Genomic DNA, 21,713 nt, shown 5'->3' with positions numbered 1-21,713 from the left:
AGTGTCCCATCCATAGAAGGCAAGGTGGCTGTGTCACTTCCCAAAGTAGCAGCATGGCCAACCAGAGACAGCCAACAGGAGTCCAGAGTGAATCTAGATACTAGCAAGGACATGACCTATGACAAGAGCCTCAGAGATGGCATGCAGCTGGCCAGGCAGCTCAGCATCCCCAGTTCATCGTCTTGTGTGTACAAGGATGTAACAGACCCTGCTGTGGGGATGGCACTTGCCTGTCAGGACCAGGGATGCCCAAGACCCCAAAGGATAAGTAGGGAAGCCAAGGCTGCAAGTTTGGACTTTAGTGGCCTGCAGAGGGAGACAGTTGCACAGAGAAGCCTGCAGAGTTCATGAAAGGAGAATGGCCCCAGGAGAATCCCACACCACTGACCCAAGTTCATGGGGCAGGATGTCTCCCAAAGAGCAGCAAAGCCCTAAGTCATCCCCACCCTACATGAGAGAATTAATCAGGTTGGTGGGCCCTTGAATCTTTCCGCCACTCCAAAGTCCGGGACTAGGGCAAGATGCTCTCCGCTAGTCTGAGACTTGCCCTATGCTCTCTAGGGTCCCTGGTGACATTGATGAGGTGAATGCCCTGAAGTTGCAAGTGGATCAGTGGAAGGTGCCTACAGGCCTGGAGGACCCCCACGTCCCTGGTGAGCCTCAAACATACTTAACAGCTGGGCTGGGCAGGTGTTTGCCTACATGCATAATCACCATTCAGGCCAGGGTGCCTATCCACTCATCCACCCCACGGTCACCCTATGTCCTTATCCCTCTGTCCTGTGGCTCCATCTCACCATCCTCTTTTATCCCTGGAACCTACCTACGGAGGAATTCTCTTACTGAAGTGATGTCTCCCAATAACTTCTAGACGCCTTCCCACTCACTGGACGTATCAGTGTTCTTGACTTACCCACGGTTCTGCCCCTCCAGAGCAGCCCAGCCCACAGCTCTTGGGGCGTTTTCAGCCAGTTCACTCCTTCAGCAGCTGCATACCCTTCTGAGAAATTCTGTTTTGTAATCATTGTGGATACACATACACCTACACCATCCAGATCAACCCCAGATGCCATCTGTGACGCAGCTAGCATCTCTGAGACTGGCTTCAGTCTCCAGAGTTTTGGCCAGGGGGACCCTTTCTAGCCTGCCCCATACCCTCGCACACACCCTATATGACTGGATATGACCTCTGGTGGATCCTTGGCTTGGGGGCCCCTAGGCCAAAACTATCTAAGCCATTCTCGCCCTCAGCATCGCTGCTGAAGCTGTGGTATCGGGAGTTGGAGGAGCCCTTGATTCCTCACGAATTCTATGAACAGTGCATCGCGCACTACGAGAGCCCGGAAGCTGCAGTGGCCGTGGTGCATGCGCTGCCGCGCATCAACCGTATGGTGCTGTGCTACCTCATTCGCTTTCTCCAGGTACGCATGCTCTGTACCCGATGCCATGCCAATGCCCACCTTTCACCCTTACCAATCCACCTTCCCCGCCAACCACTTAGTAGCCACTCCCACCCTCCACTCTGCTCTCCTCTCCCTTTCTGTTCCCCCCACTTAGGTGTTTGTGCAGCCAGCCAATGTAGCCATCACCAAAATGGACGTCAGCAACCTGGCCATGGTGATGGCACCCAACTGCCTGCGCTGCCAGTCGGATGACCCGCGTGTCATCTTTGAGAATACACGAAAGGAGATGTCTTTTCTGCGAGTGCTCATTCAGCATCTAGACACCAGCTTCATGGAAGGCGTACTATAGCACTCTACGGACACTGGCTAGGGTGACACCCAGGGAGGTGGGAGGGAAGACCCGAGAGCGAGGCAGCATGCCAAGCCCCGCCATACGCCCGCCCTGCCCCGCCCCAGATCCTCCCGGGCAAAGCAGCCGCGCCATTATCTCGCGGCCAGTTCCTGCAGGCACCAGCCCGCCCTGCCAGTCGCAGGCCAGCCCGGAGAAGTGCCTTCTGTTTGCCAGAGCCGAGCGACACTGCCCTCCTGGTCGGCCGAAGCACATGCCGCGTTGCTCAGGGCAACACGACCTCGTCCCCTCTCCAGGGCAGACTGCCACCTATGCACTCTTGCCCTAGTCTAGGGGCCTCTGGCAGGAGCCTGAAAGAGACTTAGAGGCACGAGAGAGCTGTGCTGGCCACCATTAGGACACGGTGCGTGGGCCCAATTCCTAATAGGTCTTTGTGCAAGGGGAGGCCCCACACCAAAGCCTTCTGGGGTGGGGCCGGGGATAATCAGGCGTTCTTGGGGCGGGTGGGGGAGGGCAAGAGTTTTGTTTGTTTTGGGGGGTTGTTTTTGGTGTGAGTCCAGAATCTAACCCGCACCCAGCCTACTTGTGTATAAAGATATAAATAGAACGACAGATGTCAGAACTAAGTTTGCTAAGGACATAGTTTTAACCAAATGCTATTTATCTCTTGAACTGCCATTGCCGTCCATGCGCTGAGCAAGTTAGCACCACCCTTTGACCTCGCGGCCTCTGACCAAACTCTACACTCTCGCGGTGAGCGGTTGCGACCTGGACTCGTCCGCATTTTCCATTCTGGAATCTGAGTTCCAACAGTTGTCAAACTTCATTTCTCTCGTTTATATATAATATATATATGAATATATTTTTAGAGTTTTTATTTATTAAAAACAAAAAGGCCCACCCTGCCGAGGCCCGCAGTCCAGGGGCGGGTCCTGGACCTCTCCGGCAGCCCGGTCGCAGGCGCTCCCTCCAAAGTCTGGACAGAGGCGACAGCGCTCCATGTGAATAAAGTTCAAATGCACACTCTGATCGATTGCCTGTGCCTCCGGTTACTTCGGACACGGGGAGGGGGCGGGGATTCACGCAGCGGAGCTCTTTCCGGGGCGGACCACAGAGCCCCGCCCCCAAACACGTGCTGCCGGCGGAACCCGAAGCACCCGGAGCAGGGCAGTCTGTATGACCTGTTTCCGGGAAGGAAGGATGTGGCCGCCGTGCAGGTCACTGCGTACCTTGGCTCTGGTTCTGGCAAGGTCGCAGCGAGCTCGGTCCTGCAGTGGGGATGAATGTGTCTCCTACACACAGGGCCAAAGCCCGGAGCCCAGAACCCGCGAGTATTTCTACTACGTAGATCACCAGGGCCAGGTGTGACTGGCGTGTGATAGAGGGAGGAGTCCTGAGGGAGCTGCAGAATCGGTCTCGGGCGGGGAAGAGTTCTAGGGATGAAATCTAGGCATGGTGCTACGCGTGGTGTTGAACCCCACTTTCAAAGCCCTTGCTAGAAGCGGGAAGGCCCAGAGGCCGCCTCTTAGGTCCCGCCCCACGCTGGCCTCCTAGCACCAGTCCCAGAGCCGAAAGCTCGCGATTGCTGGAGACAGAGTCAAGCCTGCTTTAGAAAGGGGGAGAGGGGGCTGCAGCGCTGGAAGCCTGTGTGTACGTGTCAGGAGAGTCTGCAGGGCCCTTCCACATGCCCCCCATGAACACAGTATACAGAAAAGCGACACAACACTGGGTTCTGAGCTTTCTTTTCAGGACTTACTGTCCATTGTCCCTTCTGTTTGCAGCTTTTCCTGGATGACTCCAAAATGAAGAACTTTATCACCTGCTTCAAAGGTATTTCGTGATGCGCTGCTCCCTCCGCTCTTCAAGGCCTCCGCAGGCAGCTCCCACCCTCAAGGCCCCCGGCAGGCTCATGCCAGTGCCGGGGTGCCCAGGAAGAGGAGCCCGTCTGGGAAGCTTGGTCACTGAGCATGAACAGTCGCGCCTTTTGTTCCCACAGACCTGCAGTTCCTGGTCACTTTCTTCTCCCGTCTGAGACCTAACCACAGCGGACGCTATGAGGCTTCCTTCCCCTTCCTCTCTCTTTGTGGCAGAGAGCGTAACTTCCTGCGCTGTGAAGACCGGCCAGTGGTCTTCACTCACCTGCTGGCCACCGACAGCGAGTATCCTCTCCTCTCCTACTGCGGAGGCGGCGAGGCACTGGCCATACCCTTTGAGCCGGCTCGCTTGCTACCCCTGGCGGCCAACGGGCGCCTGTACCACCCGGCACCGGCAAGCACAGGCGGCGTGGGCCTAGTTCGCTCGGCCCTGGCCTTCGAGCTCAGCACCTGCTTCGAGTATGGGCCTGGCTCACCCATGGTCCCCTCTCATGTGCACTGGCAAGGTCACCGCATTGCCCTAACTATGGATCTGGCCCCACTGCTGCCCGCTGCCCCGCTACCCTGAGCTTCCGGCTGGGGCTGGGTGGGGAGGGTTAGGACAAACACTGAGCTTTGTAGTACTCGCAGGTTACCCCTCGGTCCCAGCACTGCATGCAGCTCAACACGTCCCGTCCCGTCACCTGCACTCTGGAGCCTGAGTGCGCGTGCGCGCAGAGGTGCGCTTTGGTCCTCGTTAGGTTGGCGCTGTCCAAGGTTCTGGTGAGGTCCTGCTTATCCTCGGTCCCTACATAAGTCCTCTTCGCCGCCTCTAACCCTTACACCGGCCTTGCATCCCACGGATTGGCCTATGCTGGTAACGTCAGACTGAGTGGCAGGCACAAGGCGCGTGCGCGACCACCCCCACTCCCCCCCCCACCCTCGGCCGATTCTCCAGTCTTACAGCTGCAAGCACCGCGGGGAGTCGCTCACCGCTGGAGCAGGTGAGGGGGATCCTGGCCCAAGGTCACCAGGCTTGGGGGAGGTATGGGACCCTTTAGGTTCCAACTTTATTACCACGGAAAGGTCAAAAGACCTGGTAGCGGGGAGAGGGGATGGAAACCACGCCCTCTATGAGCAGGCCGGGACCCACTGGAGTGTGAGGGGGAGGTTAGGGGAGGCAGTGCTTGTTTAAAAGAGCCTGGGCGTAAGGACTGTCAGAGACCAGCTAAGGCTTCGTCCTGCGCCAGAGCGAGGACACAGGGCTCCTCTGCACCCATGAGCCCCAGGAGACTACTCCTGCCTAGGATTAGGGGTTCGTGTCCTGATAAAAGGATTTCTGGGCTCATCTAATAAGGGGCCCCCATTCCTGTCATGGCTGTCTTGCATTGATGCACATCTGGGCAACTGTATGAGCAGCAGCTCTGATCCCCTAATGCACAGATCAAGGCTTTGCTACTGAAGGCTGGACAGATGCACAAGGCCTGGAGCCAGGAACCCACCAGTCTCATGCTCCAGGAAATTAAACCCAGACGCCTAGGAAACGCCCCATTTCTTGGGGCTCCACATGTCCTGAGATATCTAGGAACTGCCTTTGCCTGTGCCAAAGTTATTCCATTAAAACTTTACTGCTATGCTGCCTCATCTATTGACTTTAAATGATCATGTGACTTACAATTGGTGCAAAATTAAAACAAACACCAAGGCCACTTAGTACAGTTCAGCCTGACGCACAGCGAAGAGACCTAGTGAATAAATAGGTGCTAAAAGGGGTAGACTGTGCCAAATGAGGAAAACTGCACTGCACCCTTGCTCCTATCTTCCTTAACTTCCAAAAAAAAAAAAAAAAAAAAAGCAGGCTTCTCTTGGTAGTAATACCAATAAAACTGAGCATTGTGTCTAGAACCAGACCCTACTCCTCCTGTCCCTAGGGTCAGAGTTACATGCAACAAACTACTGTGAGTGCATTTCTTGATAGTTTCACATCACTGTTCCCTGTATTCTACTTAGGAAGCTAGATACCCAGTTAATGATAGGAGTGTAGCTAGGTAGTATTGTGTACTTAAGCCCGGTGCTTAGTGTACAAGAGACACTGAGGTCACTTCCCAGTAGGAAGAAGGAAAGAGAAGTGGAAGCAGTTGGTGGCCTAAGGCTTCCTACCACATCCCAGCCAGGACGCACACCATCTATTCCAAACATAAAGACCCCTTGGGAACCAGACTGGTGTGGGTAGAGGGCATAGCATTTGGCTTCTGAATTGGTTTTCCTGTTTGTCTTAATCCTCAGTTCTCTTAAAAAAAAAAAAAAAAAAAAAAAAAAAAAATTCCTGAGAAAGCTAGGTGTGATACCTGTAACCTTGCCACTTGGGAACATGAACAATAGTATCTCGAGTTCAAGTAGAACTAGCTATATATGGGCTATATAGCAAAACCCTGACTCAAATTAGAAATAACAGCCAGGGGTGGTGACTCAGGTCTTAAATCCCAGTATTAGAGAGGCAAAGGCAGGTGGATCTCTGAGTTCAAGGCCAACATGGTCTACATAGAGAGTTCCAAAACAAGTCAGGGCCACAGAGAGAAAGACCCTGTCTCAAAGGGATGGTGGTGGTTAAGGGAGGGCTCTGGCTGCCCTTCCAGGGGACCCAGGTTTGATTCCTAGTACCCACATGGTGGCTCTCAACCATCCTAACTCTAGTTCCAGGAGATCTGATGCCCTTCTAACTTGAGAGCACCAGGCATGCATGAGATGCACACACAGGGGATACACTCATACCTATAAAATAAGTAAATCTAAATGAAAAGATAAAAAAACTTTTAAAAAGAAAAAATTAGAAATAAGCTGAGCAGGGTGACACAGGCCTTTTGATCTCAACACTCAAAAAGAGTCCCACTGTGGAGCCTTGACCAGCCTGGAATGAACTGTGTAAACCATTCTGGCCTCAACTCACAGAGATCTGCCTTCCTTGTTCTGATGTGCTGCTAGTGACTTTTCAAAAGTTACACAGGAATTGTGTGTAGACTTCCATTCATGTTGTTTCATAATTTGTTTTGTATTTTGAGACAAAGTCTCACAGTAGTCCAGCCATAGGGCCCGACCCATATTGCCTAGACTATCCTTGAATTTATGGCAATCCTGCAGCCTCAGCCTCCCCAGTGTTGAGATTAAGAACACAACCCACCATTCCTGCTCATGCGCTGGCCTACTAACCTGTTTCAGGAGGCACATCCCGACCAGGTCCTTGGGGAAGCCATAACTTCCTGGTGGGGCTCTTTGGAAATGGCCCTGGGGGCGCCCCCACTGCTGCTGCTACTGCTGGGGTTGCTGTTGCTGCCACTGCTGCCCGGACTCCCGCCCCACACCACGGGCTGTCCCGCTTCTTGCCGCTGCTACAGTGCCACAGTGGAGTGCGGTGCCCTACGGTTGCGTGTCGTCCCACCGGGAATCCCCCCAGGGACTCAGGTGGGCACTATGTGGGATTGGAGGGTATTGGAGTAGTGGGCTACAAGTACCCACCACAATGGAGGAGATTGTGTGAGCATCAGAGGTGTGGTGGAAGGTCATTAGGGTGCAAAGGTAGGCACGTGGGATGGGACACTCCATGGGAGTGGGACATGCCCTACTGTGAAGTAATGCTCTGATCCCCACAAACTTCAGACGCTGTTCCTGCAAGACAACAGCATCGCGCACCTGGAGCAAGGCGCCCTGGCACCACTCGCTGCCCTGCGCCACCTCTACTTGCATAACAATACCCTGAGGGCACTGGAATCCGGTGCCTTCCGTGCACAGCCACGCCTGCTTGAACTGGCGCTCACTGGCAACCGGCTTCGGGGATTGCGTGGCGGTGCGTTTGTGGGCTTGGCCCAGTTACGCGTTCTTTACCTGGCTGGAAACCAGCTGGCGAAGCTGCTGGATTTCACCTTCTTGCACCTGCCGGTGAGCAACAAATGCTGAAAGTGCGGGATCTTGCTGTGATGTCAGTAACTGGCTGGAGTGATTAGGGGGAGAGAAGTTAATATTGTCTAGCTTCCCAGGGCCCTTTTTCCTGATATCTGCTGTTCCTACTTAAGCGACTGCAGGAGCTGCATCTTCAAGAAAACAGTATTGAATTACTGGAGGACCAGGCCCTGGCTGGGCTTTCCTCCTTAGCCTTGCTGGACCTCAGCAGGAACCAATTGGGCACCATCAGCAGAGAAGCCCTGCAGCCTCTGACCAGCCTACAAGTCCTGCGCCTCACAGGTAACTCTCCCCTTGGCAAGGATCTGATCTTGCACCAGTAGGGAGAGACAGGCTCAGATACACAGGGGGTTCCTATTGTCAGTTAGTTCATGGTAGGAACACAGACAATGCCCCATTATGGCCACAGCAACCTGGGGAGGGAGTTATCTTAATTTTTTACAGACCCTGACTCAGGTAGAGCCAGCTCCTTCACATCACTGCAGAAGAGTTTCAGAATAAGCCAAGATGTAAGAGTTGGAGTTTATTAAAGGGGACATTAACATAGGTGTAAAACAGGTACTGGGGAAGAAAGACACACAAAAACATTGGTGTGGGTGTTACAGTCACAGATAAGTGCCTTGACAGTAGCCATATATATTGGTTTTAATGGCTTCAGAAATTACTCTCAAACAAAAAAGAACCTAAGTGAGTTTGGTAATGTGATGTAAGCATTTAGTTCCAACACTCGGGAGACAATTGCTGGAGGATCTCCAAGTTCAAGGCTACCCTAGTTCAGGACAGCCAGGGCTACACAGAGAAAGCCTACCTTGAAATCAAAACAAACAAAACTTAAGTGAGACTATAGGCTCTCTGCATTGGATGGGGTTACAATTGATAGTGCAAATAAATCCCTAGGATACAATGGTTGTAAGGGAAGGTACCTTATTCTAAACAAAGGTTTAATCTTATGATTACCCCAGATATTACCTACAAAAGGAGTAAGGTCATTCTTGAAGATCATATTTATATATGCTTAGGCTTTAAGTATGGCTCACTGCTATCATAGCATGCCTCTATATTTAAAAGAACTATCATTATGTTGACGATCTTCAAAGCAAATGTTAATTGTGCTGTAATCCTTGAGTCTCACTTGGTGAGAGGCTTCAACCATATTCTATGGAGATTTGCCTCCCTTTCTGTCTTGCTCCATCCACTGTGGCAGTCCATGACCATTACTCTCCAAGGTCACACCTTCAGCTTTGGTAAGGGACCACCAGGCAGTGCTAGTAGAGAAAGTTTGTGCACCTGTGTAAGGAAGACAAGAACTAGTTCCACAGTGTAACTTCACAGAACTGAGACTCTTGCAGTTTGTCATCAGAGGGCAGGCAGACAAAAACTAGAGAGAGCACATTTGACAACAGCGTTTCAGTGCTGCTGGGATATGAGAGGACGTGGAGGCTTATAAAATGGGACTTCAGAGAAGCTGATGCTCTTTCAGGAACTGGGATCACATGCACTCCTAGGAACTTGGATGAGGGAAGAGGTGGTAAGTGTTTCTGTCTGGATCAGCAGGACCCCATCTACCTAGGCTGTGTTCTGCCCTACACAGAAAACCCATGGCGTTGTGATTGTGCCCTTCATTGGCTGGGCTCTTGGATCAAAGAAGGCGGCCGTCGACTGCTGAGCTCCAGAGACAAGAAGATCACATGTGCAGAGCCCCCACGCCTGGCGCTACAGAGTCTCCTAGAAGTATCTGGTGGCAGCCTCATCTGCATCCCACCCTCTGTGAATGTGGAGCCCCCGGAGCTCACAGCTAACCTGGGGGAGGACCTGCAGGTAGCCTGTCAGGCATCAGGATACCCACAGCCCCTGGTGGTCTGGAGAAAGGTGTCCCAGCCACACGATGGCAAACCTCAAGCCCAAGCCCAGCCTGAAGCTGGGACACCAGGTCTGGGTGGGCATGCGACCCGTGACACTGGCAGCGGCATGCTCTTCCTCACAAACATCACACTAGCTCACGCTGGCAAGTACGAATGTGAGGCCACCAATGCTGGTGGCAAAGCGCGTGTGCCCTTTTATCTCCTGGTCAACGCATCCCGGCAGCAGTCACAGCAGGTACCCGCCCTGCAGGCCCCAGCTACACGCCCTGTGGGACTAGAGTCCCAGCACGAGGCAGGCAGCATGGCCTTCCGCGCCCTGGGCCTAGCAACACAGACAGCGATTGCAGCAGCTATCGCGCTGCTGGCGCTCACTGCGCTGCTGTTGGCTGCCATGATCTGCCGACGCCGGCGCCGGCGGAAAAAGGTGCCTGCTCCACCAGGGGAAGGCACACTGTTTGTCAACGACTATTCAGACGGGCCTTGCACCTTTGCGCAGCTCGAGGAACTCCGTGATGAACGCGGACATGAGATGTTCGTCATTGACCGTTCCAAGCCTCTGTTTGCAGAGATAACGCCTGAGGCGCCGGGGGAGCAACACCCTTCCGAAGGGCTCTTCTCTGGGTTACGCCTTCCTCCGCGTGTCGCCTATGAGATCCATTGCTAAGCCTGCTGCACGTGTCAATGACGTGGACGCCGGGGATTGGCCGGTGCAGCCCCACACATGCTCTTTAGTAAAGTTGAAGCCACTCTACAATACTGTGTGGTGGGTCAGTAACTGTGGGTCTGTGAGTGACTGGGCCATAGATAATGTCCCCAGCTGGCAGCTCTGGCAATCCACTCTGGCTCTGGACAGTAGGAATAATGGGATAACGTAGCTTGGATGATACTTGTCATCTTGCCATGATAAAAAACACCAGGAGTAAGCAAGTCTTTCCCATCCAATTAGGACACACACACACAAAAAAAAAAAAAAAAAAAAAAAAAAAAAAAAAAAGCCCATAAATTCAAGTTCCAGATACTGCACAAGTTCCAGATACCTTGCCCACACCCTACAGAGCCAGGTAATAGAGTGCCTCAGGTGCCAGGCAAGATACATGACATAAGGCCCCAGACCTCATGAGGGACTCCCTGAGGATCATCCTAACATCTACCTCAATGCATTAATGCACTGCACTCCTTCTAAGGGCATGGGGTATGCCCGGGGACTAATGTTTTCTGCAGAGAGGCTGCAAACCAGAAGAGCAATCAAGCGCAGCCATACAGAGTACAGGAGCACAGTCCTGAGAAACCGACAGTCAGATACTGGGAGCAGGTGAGGGCACTGCAAGAAGTAGGTGATTCAAGGTATACCCCGAAGCAAGGCAAATCACATAAAACCTAAGAAAGCCTTTGTGCCAGGCCTCTAGGAGAGTCCCAAAGGCTCTTGACCTATCTCATCAATACTTTGGAGATCAGAGATTAAAATAGTCTGCAGCCAAGCGCCCATAGATGTCAGTGGTCCAGAGTACATGGGCACGGCCTGAAGCTAAGAGCAATTGGTGCAACTCAGCTTCTACACGGGCAAACTTCTCCTCATTGATGGAGGCTTCCAAAAGGACAGAGGCAGGTGGTGGCCAAGGAAGGTCCTCATAGCAATCCACAGGGAAGGGGTGTACTACAGTGCGTAGCTCGGCCTGTACCACAGAGTGCCGAAGCAGCTCTTTAAGTCCTGCCATAGACAAAGGGTTGCCATAGAGACCAAGGTAGCGGAGACTGGCACAACAAATAAGGGTGGGCAGTGTGGCCAGCAGCTGGGCATCAGCAAGTTGGCACTCAGTCAGCTCAAGATGCAGCAATGTGGCTGCAGCTGCCTGCAGCAGACCCTGGAAGGGTATCAACTGGTTGCCTGACAAGTCATTGCCACTCAAATCCAGCTTCTTGAGGTGGGTAGCATGAGTGCTCTGAGCCAAGAAGCGGAGGTCCTCAGGCAACAATGCACAGAAGGCCAGCTCTAGGCTTTCCAGGGGGCTCTGCAGGGTGCTGCAGGGACAAAGGAGTTACAGAAGGTCATGGGCAGGCAGGCCAAGGACAGTATCCTCATATAGAGAAGGGACAGAGCAATGGTAGAAACCACTCACCTGAGCAATTGGTCCAGCCTGCCTGAAAGAAGAGAAGAGCCCATGCTGAGCTCCCGAAGACAGATAAAGCGGCCCATTTGGGCCAGAAAGTAGCGAAAGTTGTCCTCACCATCCACAGAAGGCTGCCTCGAGTCCCCATGCACGTAGTGTAACCTCAGGCTAGCTAGGTGCTGAAAGCGGGCCACATGTGGGATAATGACAGACAGACCACGCAAGCCCAGATTATTGAAGCGCAGGTCTATTCGGCGCAGAGAGCCTGCATCTAGAAGCTGCAGCAGGGCCACAGTATTGCGCATGGGTAGATCCTCAGCCCGAAGGTCCCGGCAGCAAAGCCTCAGTGGGCTACCCACACTACTTTGGAGTGCCTCGCGAAGGAATGTGTAGGAGGCCCGATTTACCCGAAGGTCTACACGAACTTCCACAGGGACTGGTAGTGACAGCCCTGATTCAGCAGTCCCACCCTGCTGCTGGGCAATACACGTTCTGGCTACAGCTGCTGTGCAGTCCCACATACTCATGGTTCCAGGATTCTGCTCCACACCGTCATCCAGAAGACCAGTTATGTCTAGCACCCGCAGTGCATGCTTCCTGGGAGCAAGGATGGCCAGAGGCAGGAATGAGGGGGCAAGGCCTACATCCTTCCCAGTCATCTTGTACAAAACCAACCAATATGACTATTCCCATACTAAGCTCTTTCTACCCTTGGGGCCACAGCCTGGAGCCAATTCAGTGAATACACTTTGTACCCCTAGCCTATGTGCCCCTCAGATAAATGCATACCTGCAAAAGGGTTGTGTACCAGCCTCTCTTTCTGGAGTGTGAAGCCGGGCAGTCAACCCCAGGATCACAGCGTGCATGCTTTCTGTGCTGAGCCGCTCCTGCAGCAAGGCTCGGTTGCAATGGGCACACTCCTGTAGTAGCTGCTGAAAACTAAGTAGTGGGAAGGGCCATGTGTGCACCAGCTCACGCAGCACAACTGTCTTCTTGTCCATGAAGGCCACCTTGAATAACAGGGGGAAGAGCTCTCGTGGCAGCAGGGGCAGGGCCTGGCAGGCAGCTGGCTGGCACTGAAGCACCTGCCGTGTGCTGAGGAACACAAGTGTGTGCATGGTGCTGGACTGGGCAGAGAGCCACCTGCAGGAGAGGGGTCTTAATTAGGTGAGACAAACCCTGGGCCAGTATCAGGCCACAACCTCTCCAAATTATGCATTATACAAAAGCCCACAATGTATCTGACATGGTGCTGGGTTGGCAGTTAGTGGAGGAGAGTTGCACAAAGGAACTGTTCTTTGTTAGACTGGAGACAGGGGCTCACAGTGTAACCCAGGCTTGTCTTGGGACTTCTGGCAATCCTCCTGCCTCTTCTGGGATCACAAGCATGTGCCATCAGCAACTCCTAGTACGTTCTTAGAGCTTTGCAGAGTGGACAGGAGACAACTTCATACCCCAATAGCATGGGAAAGCAAACTGTTTAACAGAACATGAACAGTGCAGGCCTGTCAATAACCTGCCTGTTTATGCGTGGCCTGCTGATGAATAGCTGTACTTTAGGCCTGCTGAGTCACAGACATGACTCAGAAATCCTCCCTCAAAAGTAAAATAAGGGCTAGGCCTGGAATTGTACACCTTCAATTTCAGCACCAGGGGAGGCAAGAAGCAGGTGGATCTCGGCCTAGTCTAGTTATCCAAACAGACATACATAAAAGCATCCTATCTCAAAAAGAAAAGAAAAAAAAAAGGAAAGAAAAGGAAAGCAAGGGGCTGGGGATGCTTTTCTGTATAGTGCTTGCTGAACAAAAGTGAGCACCTGACTTCAGAGATCCCAGAACCTATGTAGAAAAATGGTATGGTTGACACCTCTGTGAACCCAGCCCTGGAGTCAGCAGAGGACAGGAAGATCCCAGAGCTCACTGGTTAGCTGGCCCAATACTTGAGTCTGGGTTTTTGTTTGTTTGTTTGTAAGATAGAAAGTGGAGAAATGGCTCAGTGGTTAAAGAGCATTTACTGATTTTTCAAAAGACCTAAGTTTGGTTTCCAGAACCCACATGGTGTATCACAACCACCTGAAACTGCAGTTCCAAGGGATCTGATGCAGATGCCCTTTCCTGACCTCAGAGGGCTCCTGTATGCACACTCAGATATAGATATACACAACAATGGCAAAGTAAATATTTTTCAATTACAAGAAACTACAGGCCTTTCTTCCCATCAGTACAAGAACAGGTAGAGAATTCCCACAGAGCCAGTAGCCACAGCCTAACCCTCCATATGATGTGTCTCTGCATTTATGGAAATCTAAGCACAGTTTATAAGTGCTGGGATTAGTTTTGCTAAAAAGCATCCTGAGCACAGATGCTGGCTGGGCAGCCTATGAGATTAAGGGCATTTAGTATGAACTCCACAGATAACAGTTTTCTAGGGTTTAACTAGGCACAGAAATCCCCAAGGGAAAGTAGCTCTCAACCTCTGTGGTCCTTTCCTCCTATTTGGGAATCCTCTCTTCACTGACAAACCATTGTACAGAGACCAGCAAATTCATGGGAGTCAGAAAGATCCAGGTCAGACAGAGACTATCACAGCACTTTATCTTAGAAGCCGCATGCAAAAGCCCCTAAGGCTAAAGGATTCCCAATACACAGGTCAGCATACTTCTGTGGACCGAACACCTTACCCTGAGGACAACATTACAGGCCTCACCCTGCAACGGATTGTATAACCTACGCCTTGCCTAAAATTACAGCACGGAACAAAGGGCAGGAAGCAGAAAGACTGCAGAACCCAGGGTTTGCTTACTTCTCACATCTTAACAGTCCTTAAGGCACAAATCCCTGGGAAAGCCCGGATGACTATCCTCGATCTGACTGGACCTTACGGTAATCTCGCCGAGGACTGCCTCACTGACAGGACGAACCGATCGAACACCTGTCTTAAGAGGAAAGCGGCCGGCCCGGCCTCCAAGCAAGGATTGCTTCTGGGGATAATGCTGCACGCAGAAGACAGCAGTCTCTGTGGTGAGATACACAGACAGGCACGCCCGGATCCTTCAAGAACCAAGTCCGAGCCGGGCTTTGGTGGCGCACGCCTTTAATCCCAGCACTCGAGAGGCTGAGGCAAGCAAATCTCTGTGAGTTCGAGGCCAGCTTGGTCTACAAAGTGAATGCCAGGACAGACTCGAAAACAATACAGAGAACGCCCTGTCTGAAAAAAAAAAAAAAGAACCAAGTCCGGAACATCAACTAACGCGGGCGAGCATGTCCCTGCAGGTTCAGAACATCCTCACCTGCCCCTACGTCGCCCTGCAATTGCCGGTCTCACCCGGGCCCATCCCCGCTCAGCGGCACCTCCCGAAAATCCGTTGCAGCCGGGACCTTAAAGAGCCAGCCCTCGTCGAAGTGTCATGACCCTTATGGCTGCCGACTCTTCGCCCCGCTCGGATACCAGCCCAGCCGCCCCAACTCACCCGCCCCACCACCAAGGCCTCCAGCCCAACCCGCAGACTCGCTCAGCACTGCGCAGCACTGCGGCGCGGAGAGATGACGTCACACCTTGCCTGGGCCGCCCTCCAAGGGCCCAGCGAATCGGCCTCTCGGCAGGGCATCGCCCGCCGCCAGCTCCTATTGGCTAAGAACGAGACTTCCCAGAGGTGGCGGGAGATTTTCCTCTACTAGAGCTCTGGCTGCCATGAAAAGATTAGCAAGCGTTCGCGCACGGCTGCAGGAGTGGGAACGCGCTTTTGCACGACTGCACGGTAGACGGCCAGCGCGGGTAAGATGGGGTGGGGTGCCGGACAGGGCGGTGAGTGGGGACCCAGGCGCAGCTTGTGGCTGACGAGCTTCTCTCCTAGGAGGACGTGGAGGCGGCCCCTGAGGAGACGCGCGGTGAGCGCTGGGCTGGCGGGCCTGGGAAGGGGCTAATGTTAGTAGGCGTGCCCTGACCCTCGACCCCTGCCTTCTCAGCGCTCTACCGTGAGTACCGTAACCTAAAGCAGACAGTGCGCCAGGCCGGCGACGGACACCGCTTCCTAGAGCAGTCTCTCGCCGAGACAGCTGAGGAGGTATACTGACCCTTGATCCCAGTCAGCATTCTGTATGGTCAAAAGCTGTTGCAGCCATGCTTCCTTGGGGCACAGAATTGAGTGGCCAGGTCCGCCCAAGAGGGGTTAAGGGAAAGCTTTGGAGCACTTCTGTGCCCATACCGCCCTTTAACCTGACCTAGGCCACTACTATCTACAGCAGGCACAGGAGCCAAGCTGCTGGGGTCCCCACCTGAATCGTGCTGCAACCCAGAATACACAGTCTATGCCCAGGCATGGCTCATTGAGTTCAGTACAAGACTATGGAAAGAGGCTCAAAGCCAATCTGGAAAACAATCTGAAAACAGCAAAGCTCCAGGTAAGAAGTGGAAGTGAACCCAGAGCTGCCTTTGGCTCCGGGTAGTTTGCCAGGGCCCTTCTATGCCTACCCTCCTATACAGCATGCACACACAGGCACAGGTTCCTGCAGTTAGCAGGGCTAGGCTGCTAAGGTGCTCATGGCCACCTCACTCTCAGGTTCTTGTCTGTTCCACACTTAGGCAGTAGCTCAGGGTCCTGAGTTCCTACTTGCTGTTCTGTCTTCCCCAACCTAGCCTAGGCCAACCCTGAGCCGAAAATGCCAGCCTCAAAAGAGAAACTTGTCCTCGGTGCCCACTCCAAGGCCACCAAGCCCAAGGACCTGTCCAGATGAAACTAATGATGTACTTCCCCAGCTTCCTGGGCCTCAGCCAAGGCTAGGCCAACTCCAACAGCTTCAGGCATCCCTGAGCCTGAGGCTGAGTTCTCTAGATCCTGCCTGGTTAGAGCGGTGTCACAACAGAGTTTCAGAACTTCTAGAGGCCCCCAATGCCTATGGGCTTGACCTAGATGGAAAGGAGTCACAGCCTCAGATGTCAGGCAAGGTGAATGACCTTGATCCTGGTACTTATTCAGAAGGGTCTTCACAGAGCCCAGAGGGCCTAGCCATACAGCTACAGAGCCCCAAATCCAGCAACAAGAAAGATAGGAAATGGGACTGGAATGAGAGCTCTGAGGACTTTGTACAAGCCCAGGATAGCAGCCAAGCAGGACTGCTATCGGAGGGAGCCAGGGCTGCCACACATGAGAGAGATCCTCCAGGAGAACCTGCCCTTGTGAATGCACCTCGGCCCCACAACTCCTCCAAGAAGGCCAGGACAGAGAAGGCTGAAGGCAAGGCCCATGCCCACACCTCCACTCGACCAGCTTTCTTGAACAGAGGGAACTATGTTAGACTCAACATGAAACAGAAGTGCCACGTACGAGTGGGGGCTAATCGAGGCAGGCTTCTCCGAAAACAGGTGAGATATATTAAATGGAATGGGCCAATCCTTCCTCTCCTCCTGTCTCCTCCTTGAATAGTGTTTGTGTACCTTCCCCAGGTGTGGAAGCAAAAGTGGAAGAAGAAAGAACAGCAGTATGGGGGAAGCAGACCCAGAGCCACAGTTCAGGACACTTGTTTCCGGTGTGGGCAATTTGGTCACTGGGCATCCCAGTGCTCGCAGCCAGGTAAGCCTCTTTAGCCATGGGGGGAGGGGTGGGAGAGGAACTAGAGAATTACTTATGCAAACAAAAGGACCTACCAGCTCTTAACCCTGTTCTAGGCTCCACCCTGACCTTCCAGGAGGAAGGTGACAGGGATGACAAACAGCCCATTTCCACTTTGGAAGAAAAAGCACAGATGGCAGGTACTAATTCCTGTCACCTCTCGGGTGAGTGAGGGGGCATGGGTGAATGTGACCAGTGGCCATTGTGCCAGGATGGTCTCTGTCTACCCTGATGTTCCCACATCATCCATCCACTCTTGCCTATCTAAGCAGGTAAGGATACAGAACCTGATGGGGCAAAGCTACAGGTACCCTGTCCTCGCTGCCCAGTGTTGCCCCTCTACCCACCAGGGCCCTTGGGGCATATAGCAGGTGAGTGGAACTTAATGGTCCAGAGTCTATACCAACGCATGTCTTAGTCACTGTTCTATTGCTGTGAAGAGACCGTGACCACAGCACCCCTTATAAAAGAAAGTGTCTAATTGAGGCTTGTAGACTGTTTTCAGAAGCTTCATCTGTTATTATCATGGTGGGAAACAGCAGGCATGGTGCTGGAGAAGTAGCTGATCACTTCCTGATCGACAGGCAGAGAAAGACACTGAACCTGGCCTGAACTTTTGAAACCCTCAAAAGTCACCCCCAGCGACACACTTCTTCTATCAAGGCCACACTTCCTAATTCTCCCAAAGTAGTTTGTCAAATGGGGGCTGTTCTCATTCAAACCACAACTTGTGTTCACAGAAACCCCTGCTGAGGTATTCCAGGTCCTACAGCAGCTAGGGCACAAAGCCTTCCGCCCTGGACAAGAAGATGCAGTCATGCGGATTCTTTCTGGTAGGTGTGGCTGCCTAGGAACTGTTCCAGGCTGTGTCTGGCCAATTGAGCCTTATAGCTGCTGCCTCTCGTCCTGTCCAGGCATCTCCACTCTGTTAGTGCTGCCCACAGGTGCTGGCAAGTCTCTGTGTTACCAGCTGCCGGCACTGCTATATGCCCGGAGAAGCCCCTGCCTCACACTGGTGGTCTCTCCTCTCCTTTCACTCATGGATGACCAGGTATATGGACAGGCTCTTGGTATCTGGAAAGTCTGAAAACTGATACCTCTGATACCCTTAGGTGCTTCTTGTTTCTTAAACACACCAGTGGCCAGCTGACCTTCCTAAGGGTGGTACGGCCTAGTGCCCAGTATTCTCCTCTCCATGTAGCTCCTTATCTCCAGGGTGCCTGGGTCCATAGGTGGCTGGCTCTGAACTTTTCCTCCCAGGACCCAGCATCTGATGCTTTTCCTACCAGAGGGTTGAGTAGTTCTTAGAGAATTTAGCAGGGGACTGAGCTGTGCCGTGACAGCATTGCATTTACAGGTGTCTGACCTGCCTGTGTGTCTGAAGGCAGCCTGCCTCCACTCAGGTATGACCAAAAAACAACGAGAAGCTGTCTTGAAAAAGGTCAGGAGGGCCCCTGTGGATGGGTGGTAGGGGGCATCCATCTGGACAGTGTCCATAAGCCTGTTCCCTTCAGGTAAAAGCAGCCCAGGTGCATGTGCTGATTGTGTCCCCTGAGACCTTGGTCGGGTGTGGGGCTAAGGGCCCTGCCAGCCTCCCCCAGGCCACTCAGTTGCCTCCAATTGCCTTCGCCTGCATTGACGAGGTCCACTGCCTCTCTCAGTGGTCACACAACTTCCGGCCCTGTTACCTGCGTGTTTGCAAAGTGAGCTTTTGTTGGGGCCAGGATGGTGGTGGGCTGGGGCTCAGGTGGGCAAAGTAACTCAACACAATCCCTGGTTCAGGTACTTCGGGAGCATATGGGTGTGCGCTGCTTTTTGGGTCTCACAGCCACAGCCACACAAAGCACTGTCCGTGATGTGGCCCAGCACCTGGGCATAGCCAAAGAGCTGGTGCTCAGTAGGTCAGCCACCATCCCTGCTAATCTGCACCTCTCCGTGTCCATGGACAGAGATTCAGACCAGGTAGCTATATATGGACTAGGGACCCCATTGGAAATCCATAATGTGCCATGCTAATCACTCCTTATTGCCAGGCTCTGGTGACACTGCTGCAAGGTGACCGTTTTTGTACCCTGGACTCTATTATCATTTACTGTACTCGACGAAAGGATACAGAACGGGTGGCTGCTCTCCTCCGGACCTGCCTGTCTATGGTGAGAGAGCCAAGGCCTAGAGGTAGGCATGTATAGGGTTGACCTCAGGGACCCTTTCCTCTGCATGCCTATGATCCTGGCAACTATTTGTACACCTTCTCTGTAGGTTGTAGTCCTGAGGCTATAGCTGAAGCATACCATGCTGGCATGTGCAGTCAGGAACGGCGACGAGTGCAAGATGCCTTCATGCAAGGCCACCTGCGGGTGGTAGTGGCCACAGTAGCCTTTGGAATGGGGCTGGACCGACCAGATGTTCGGGCTGTGCTACACCTGGGACTGCCTCCAAACTTCGAGAGCTATGTGCAAGCTATTGGCCGCGCAGGGCGTGATGGGAAACCTGCCCATTGTCACCTGTTCTTGCAGCCCCAGGTTGGCACCCATCTCCCCAGACCGTGCTAGACCCAGGGGTTACACTATGCCATGCCCCTTCAGTCTGCCACTCTAGCCCCAGATGCTATAGCTGTGTCCATATGACTGGCTCCATGCAGGGTGAAGACATCTGGGAACTGCGCAGACACGCCCATGCTGAAGGCACTGACTTCTTGGCTGTGAAGAAGCTGGTGCAGCGTGTATTCCCATCCTGCACATGCACCCAGAGATCTATGTCCAAATCCCTGCTTGAGGGGGCCAAAGAGCACAATGACCAACAAACACATCCTGTATTGGAACAGGCCTGCCTGGGCCATGAGCGAGCATTCCCAGTGCAGTCTATAGTACAGGCTCTGGACATGACAGAGGAGGGTAAGGAGCCGAGAAGATACAGGGTATAGGAGGGATAGACTATCCCCACAGCCCCTGAGCTTTCCTCTGCCTCTAGCTATTGAAACTCTGCTATGCTATCTGGAACTACACCCTCGGCACTGGCTGAAGCTGCTGCCATACACCTATGCCCACTGCCATCTACACTGCCCTGGGGGCAGTGCCCAGCTGCAAGCTCTGGCCTGCAGGTAAGCATATCTCACCTCAGACTAAGGATAAAGAGAAAGACCAGGGCTGTTGGATACATACTCATTTGTCCCTGGGCACAGGTGTCCCCCATTGGCTGCATGCTTGGCCAAGTACCCACCAAAAGACACAAGTCGGGGTAGCAGCTCCTTCGATTTTGACATGGTGGAGCTGGCAGACTCGATGGGCTGGGAGCTGGCCTCTGTACGGCGGGCTCTCTACCAGCTACAGTGGAACCAAGAGCTAAAGAAAGGTATGCCCATCCCTACCCCAGCCTGGCTTATGCCAGCCACCTGTTCACCTCTGACTGACACACTTGCTGATAGGTGCAGCACAGGGCACAGGGGTGCTGGTGGAGTTCAGCGAGTTGGCCTTTCACCTGCACAGTCCTGGTGACCTGACAGACAAGGAGAAGGACCAGATCTGCGACTTTCTGTACAGTCGTGTGCAGGCTCGTGAACACAAGGCCCTGGCCCATCTACACCAAATGTCTAACGCCTTTCGCAGGTGGGAAGAAGGTAGACAGAGCCTAGGCCACCCACTTTGACTCCATGGGCACTCTTGACAAGTTTGTCTCATCCCCAGCGTGGCCTTTCCCAGTTGTGGACCCTGTCTAGAGCAGGCTGATGAGGAGCGCAGCAACCAATTGAAGACCTTGCTCAGCCACTACTTTGAGAAAGTGGAAGAGGAAGATGTGAAGGATCACCAGGGTCCAGAGCCTGGGCAGACCGAGGTAGGTACTACCCCTCTGAGGGCAATAGCTAAAGCTAAGGACAATGACATACCCATGTACAACCCAACCCCACTGTCCAACCCCTCCCTGGCTCAAGGTTTCTTAGGCTGCTTGGGGTATGATTTTATGTGATGTGCCATGGGGGCTCAAAGGAGATCACATGCCCTCTTCCCACAGCTTCAGGACTGGGAGGACCACATTCGCCATGATATTCGCCAGTTCCTGTCCCTGAGGCCAGAGGAAAGGTTTTCAGGACGGGCTGTGGCCCGCATCTTCCATGGCATTGGTGAGGGCCACAGAGCCGCCTGATGTAGGCAGGAGTTGAGTGCTAGAGCCAGCTGAGTCCTCAGGGCTGATGGGAGATGTCATTCTGTATATTTCTGTTCTATCATAGCAAGTCCCTGCTACCCAGCCCAGATATATGGGCAGGACCGGCGCTTCTGGAGAAAATATCTACATATGAACTTCCATACCGTGATGCGCCTGGCTACAGAAGAGCTCCTGCTGAGAGGCCAATGACCACCTTCCATGGGAGAGCACTACCTGATGGAGACATGAAGCAAGCCAGACTATGGCCACTACACAGAGGGGTCAGGTTCATCTACTCGCCAAAGCACTGATGTAGCTATCATTGACCATTAGGCAAAACCTTCTAGTTTGTAGAAAGGAGACAAAAAGATCCAAAGTACAAAATAAAAAGCATTCAGTCATTTTATGTCCTTTCTGGTAACAGCCTCAGTTTGAG

General features: G+C 53.1%; 5 protein-coding genes across 6 annotated transcripts in view; 4 read left to right on the top strand and 1 right to left on the bottom strand.

The window, feature by feature from the left end:
* The window catches only part of Arhgap39 (Rho GTPase activating protein 39), a 91,267-nt gene extending 89,024 nt beyond the window's left edge, over window positions 1–2,243 (top strand). For both annotated transcript variants that reach the window (XM_051189254.1, XM_051189253.1), the window contains 3 exons: window positions 562–653; window positions 1,252–1,421; window positions 1,558–2,243. In XM_051189254.1, the coding sequence (XP_051045211.1) occupies window positions 562–653; window positions 1,252–1,421; window positions 1,558–1,752 (457 nt within the window). In that variant the 3' untranslated portion in view covers window positions 1,753–2,243. The remainder of the gene's footprint in view (window positions 1–561; window positions 654–1,251; window positions 1,422–1,557) is intronic.
* Window positions 2,244–2,933: 690 nt separating this feature from the next.
* CUNH8orf82 (chromosome unknown C8orf82 homolog) lies at window positions 2,934–5,239 on the top strand. Its single transcript, XM_051189252.1, has 3 exons — window positions 2,934–3,114; window positions 3,534–3,582; window positions 3,749–5,239. The coding sequence occupies exons 1-3, from the start codon at window positions 2,953–2,955 to the stop codon at window positions 4,192–4,194; spliced, it is 657 nt and encodes a 218-aa protein (XP_051045209.1). The 5' UTR covers window positions 2,934–2,952; the 3' UTR covers window positions 4,195–5,239.
* On the top strand, window positions 4,551–10,146 carry Lrrc24 (leucine rich repeat containing 24). The gene is made up of 5 exons (XM_051189251.1): window positions 4,551–4,609; window positions 6,822–7,064; window positions 7,260–7,538; window positions 7,673–7,841; window positions 9,151–10,146. The coding sequence occupies exons 2-5, from the start codon at window positions 6,882–6,884 to the stop codon at window positions 10,083–10,085; spliced, it is 1,566 nt and encodes a 521-aa protein (XP_051045208.1). The 5' UTR covers window positions 4,551–4,609; window positions 6,822–6,881; the 3' UTR covers window positions 10,086–10,146.
* Window positions 10,147–10,831: 685 nt separating this feature from the next.
* On the bottom strand, window positions 10,832–14,928 carry Lrrc14 (leucine rich repeat containing 14). Its single transcript, XM_051189244.1, has 4 exons — window positions 14,819–14,928; window positions 12,319–12,672; window positions 11,539–12,126; window positions 10,832–11,440 (listed from the first exon to the last, which is right to left on the bottom strand). The coding sequence occupies exons 2-4, from the start codon at window positions 12,645–12,647 to the stop codon at window positions 10,873–10,875; spliced, it is 1,485 nt and encodes a 494-aa protein (XP_051045201.1). The 5' UTR covers window positions 12,648–12,672; window positions 14,819–14,928; the 3' UTR covers window positions 10,832–10,872.
* A 291-nt stretch (window positions 14,929–15,219) lies between these two features.
* On the top strand, window positions 15,220–21,683 carry Recql4 (RecQ like helicase 4). Its single transcript, XM_051189250.1, has 22 exons — window positions 15,220–15,303; window positions 15,383–15,416; window positions 15,495–15,592; window positions 15,771–15,929; window positions 16,165–16,890; window positions 16,972–17,098; window positions 17,194–17,301; window positions 17,410–17,508; window positions 17,878–17,970; window positions 18,052–18,188; window positions 18,495–18,578; window positions 18,652–18,840; window positions 18,920–19,099; window positions 19,171–19,312; window positions 19,397–19,659; window positions 19,779–20,031; window positions 20,108–20,237; window positions 20,319–20,488; window positions 20,562–20,742; window positions 20,821–20,968; window positions 21,146–21,254; window positions 21,363–21,683. Exons 1-22 carry the CDS (start codon window positions 15,220–15,222, stop codon window positions 21,485–21,487), a joined length of 3,639 nt encoding a protein of 1,212 aa, XP_051045207.1. The 3' UTR covers window positions 21,488–21,683.
* Window positions 21,684–21,713: the final 30 nt, after the last annotated feature.

Source organism: Phodopus roborovskii, unplaced genomic scaffold, assembly GCF_943737965.1.
Source record: "Phodopus roborovskii unplaced genomic scaffold, PHOROB, whole genome shotgun sequence".
NCBI classification, from domain to species: domain Eukaryota; kingdom Metazoa; phylum Chordata; class Mammalia; order Rodentia; family Cricetidae; genus Phodopus; species Phodopus roborovskii.
This window is presented reverse-complemented; position numbering and strand designations above follow the sequence as displayed.

Bases quoted from the DNA above. Each gene is read 5' to 3' on its own strand.
- CUNH8orf82 (XM_051189252.1), top strand. From the start codon at position 2,953: ATGTGGCCGCCGTGCAGGTCACTGCGTACCTTGGCTCTGGTTCTGGCA. The intron at 3,115-3,533 runs GTGTGACTGGCG...TTCTGTTTGCAG, and splicing joins ACGTAGATCACCAGGGCCAG to CTTTTCCTGGATGACTCCAA. The intron at 3,583-3,748 runs GTATTTCGTGAT...TTGTTCCCACAG, and splicing joins CTTTATCACCTGCTTCAAAG to ACCTGCAGTTCCTGGTCACT.
- Lrrc24 (XM_051189251.1), top strand. From the start codon at position 6,882: ATGGCCCTGGGGGCGCCCCCACTGCTGCTGCTACTGCTGGGGTTGCTG. The intron at 7,065-7,259 runs GTGGGCACTATG...CACAAACTTCAG, and splicing joins GAATCCCCCCAGGGACTCAG to ACGCTGTTCCTGCAAGACAA. The intron at 7,539-7,672 runs GTGAGCAACAAA...TTCCTACTTAAG, and splicing joins TCACCTTCTTGCACCTGCCG to CGACTGCAGGAGCTGCATCT.
- Lrrc14 (XM_051189244.1), bottom strand. From the start codon at position 12,647: ATGCACACACTTGTGTTCCTCAGCACACGGCAGGTGCTTCAGTGCCAG. The intron at 12,127-12,318 runs GTATGCATTTAT...CCTTGCTCCCAG, and splicing joins GGTACACAACCCTTTTGCAG to GAAGCATGCACTGCGGGTGC. The intron at 11,441-11,538 runs GTGAGTGGTTTC...TTGTCCCTGCAG, and splicing joins AGGCTGGACCAATTGCTCAG to CACCCTGCAGAGCCCCCTGG.
- Recql4 (XM_051189250.1), top strand. From the start codon at position 15,220: ATGAAAAGATTAGCAAGCGTTCGCGCACGGCTGCAGGAGTGGGAACGC. The intron at 18,841-18,919 runs GTGAGCTTTTGT...TCCCTGGTTCAG, and splicing joins GTTACCTGCGTGTTTGCAAA to GTACTTCGGGAGCATATGGG. The intron at 20,032-20,107 runs GTAAGGAGCCGA...CTCTGCCTCTAG, and splicing joins TCTGGACATGACAGAGGAGG to CTATTGAAACTCTGCTATGC.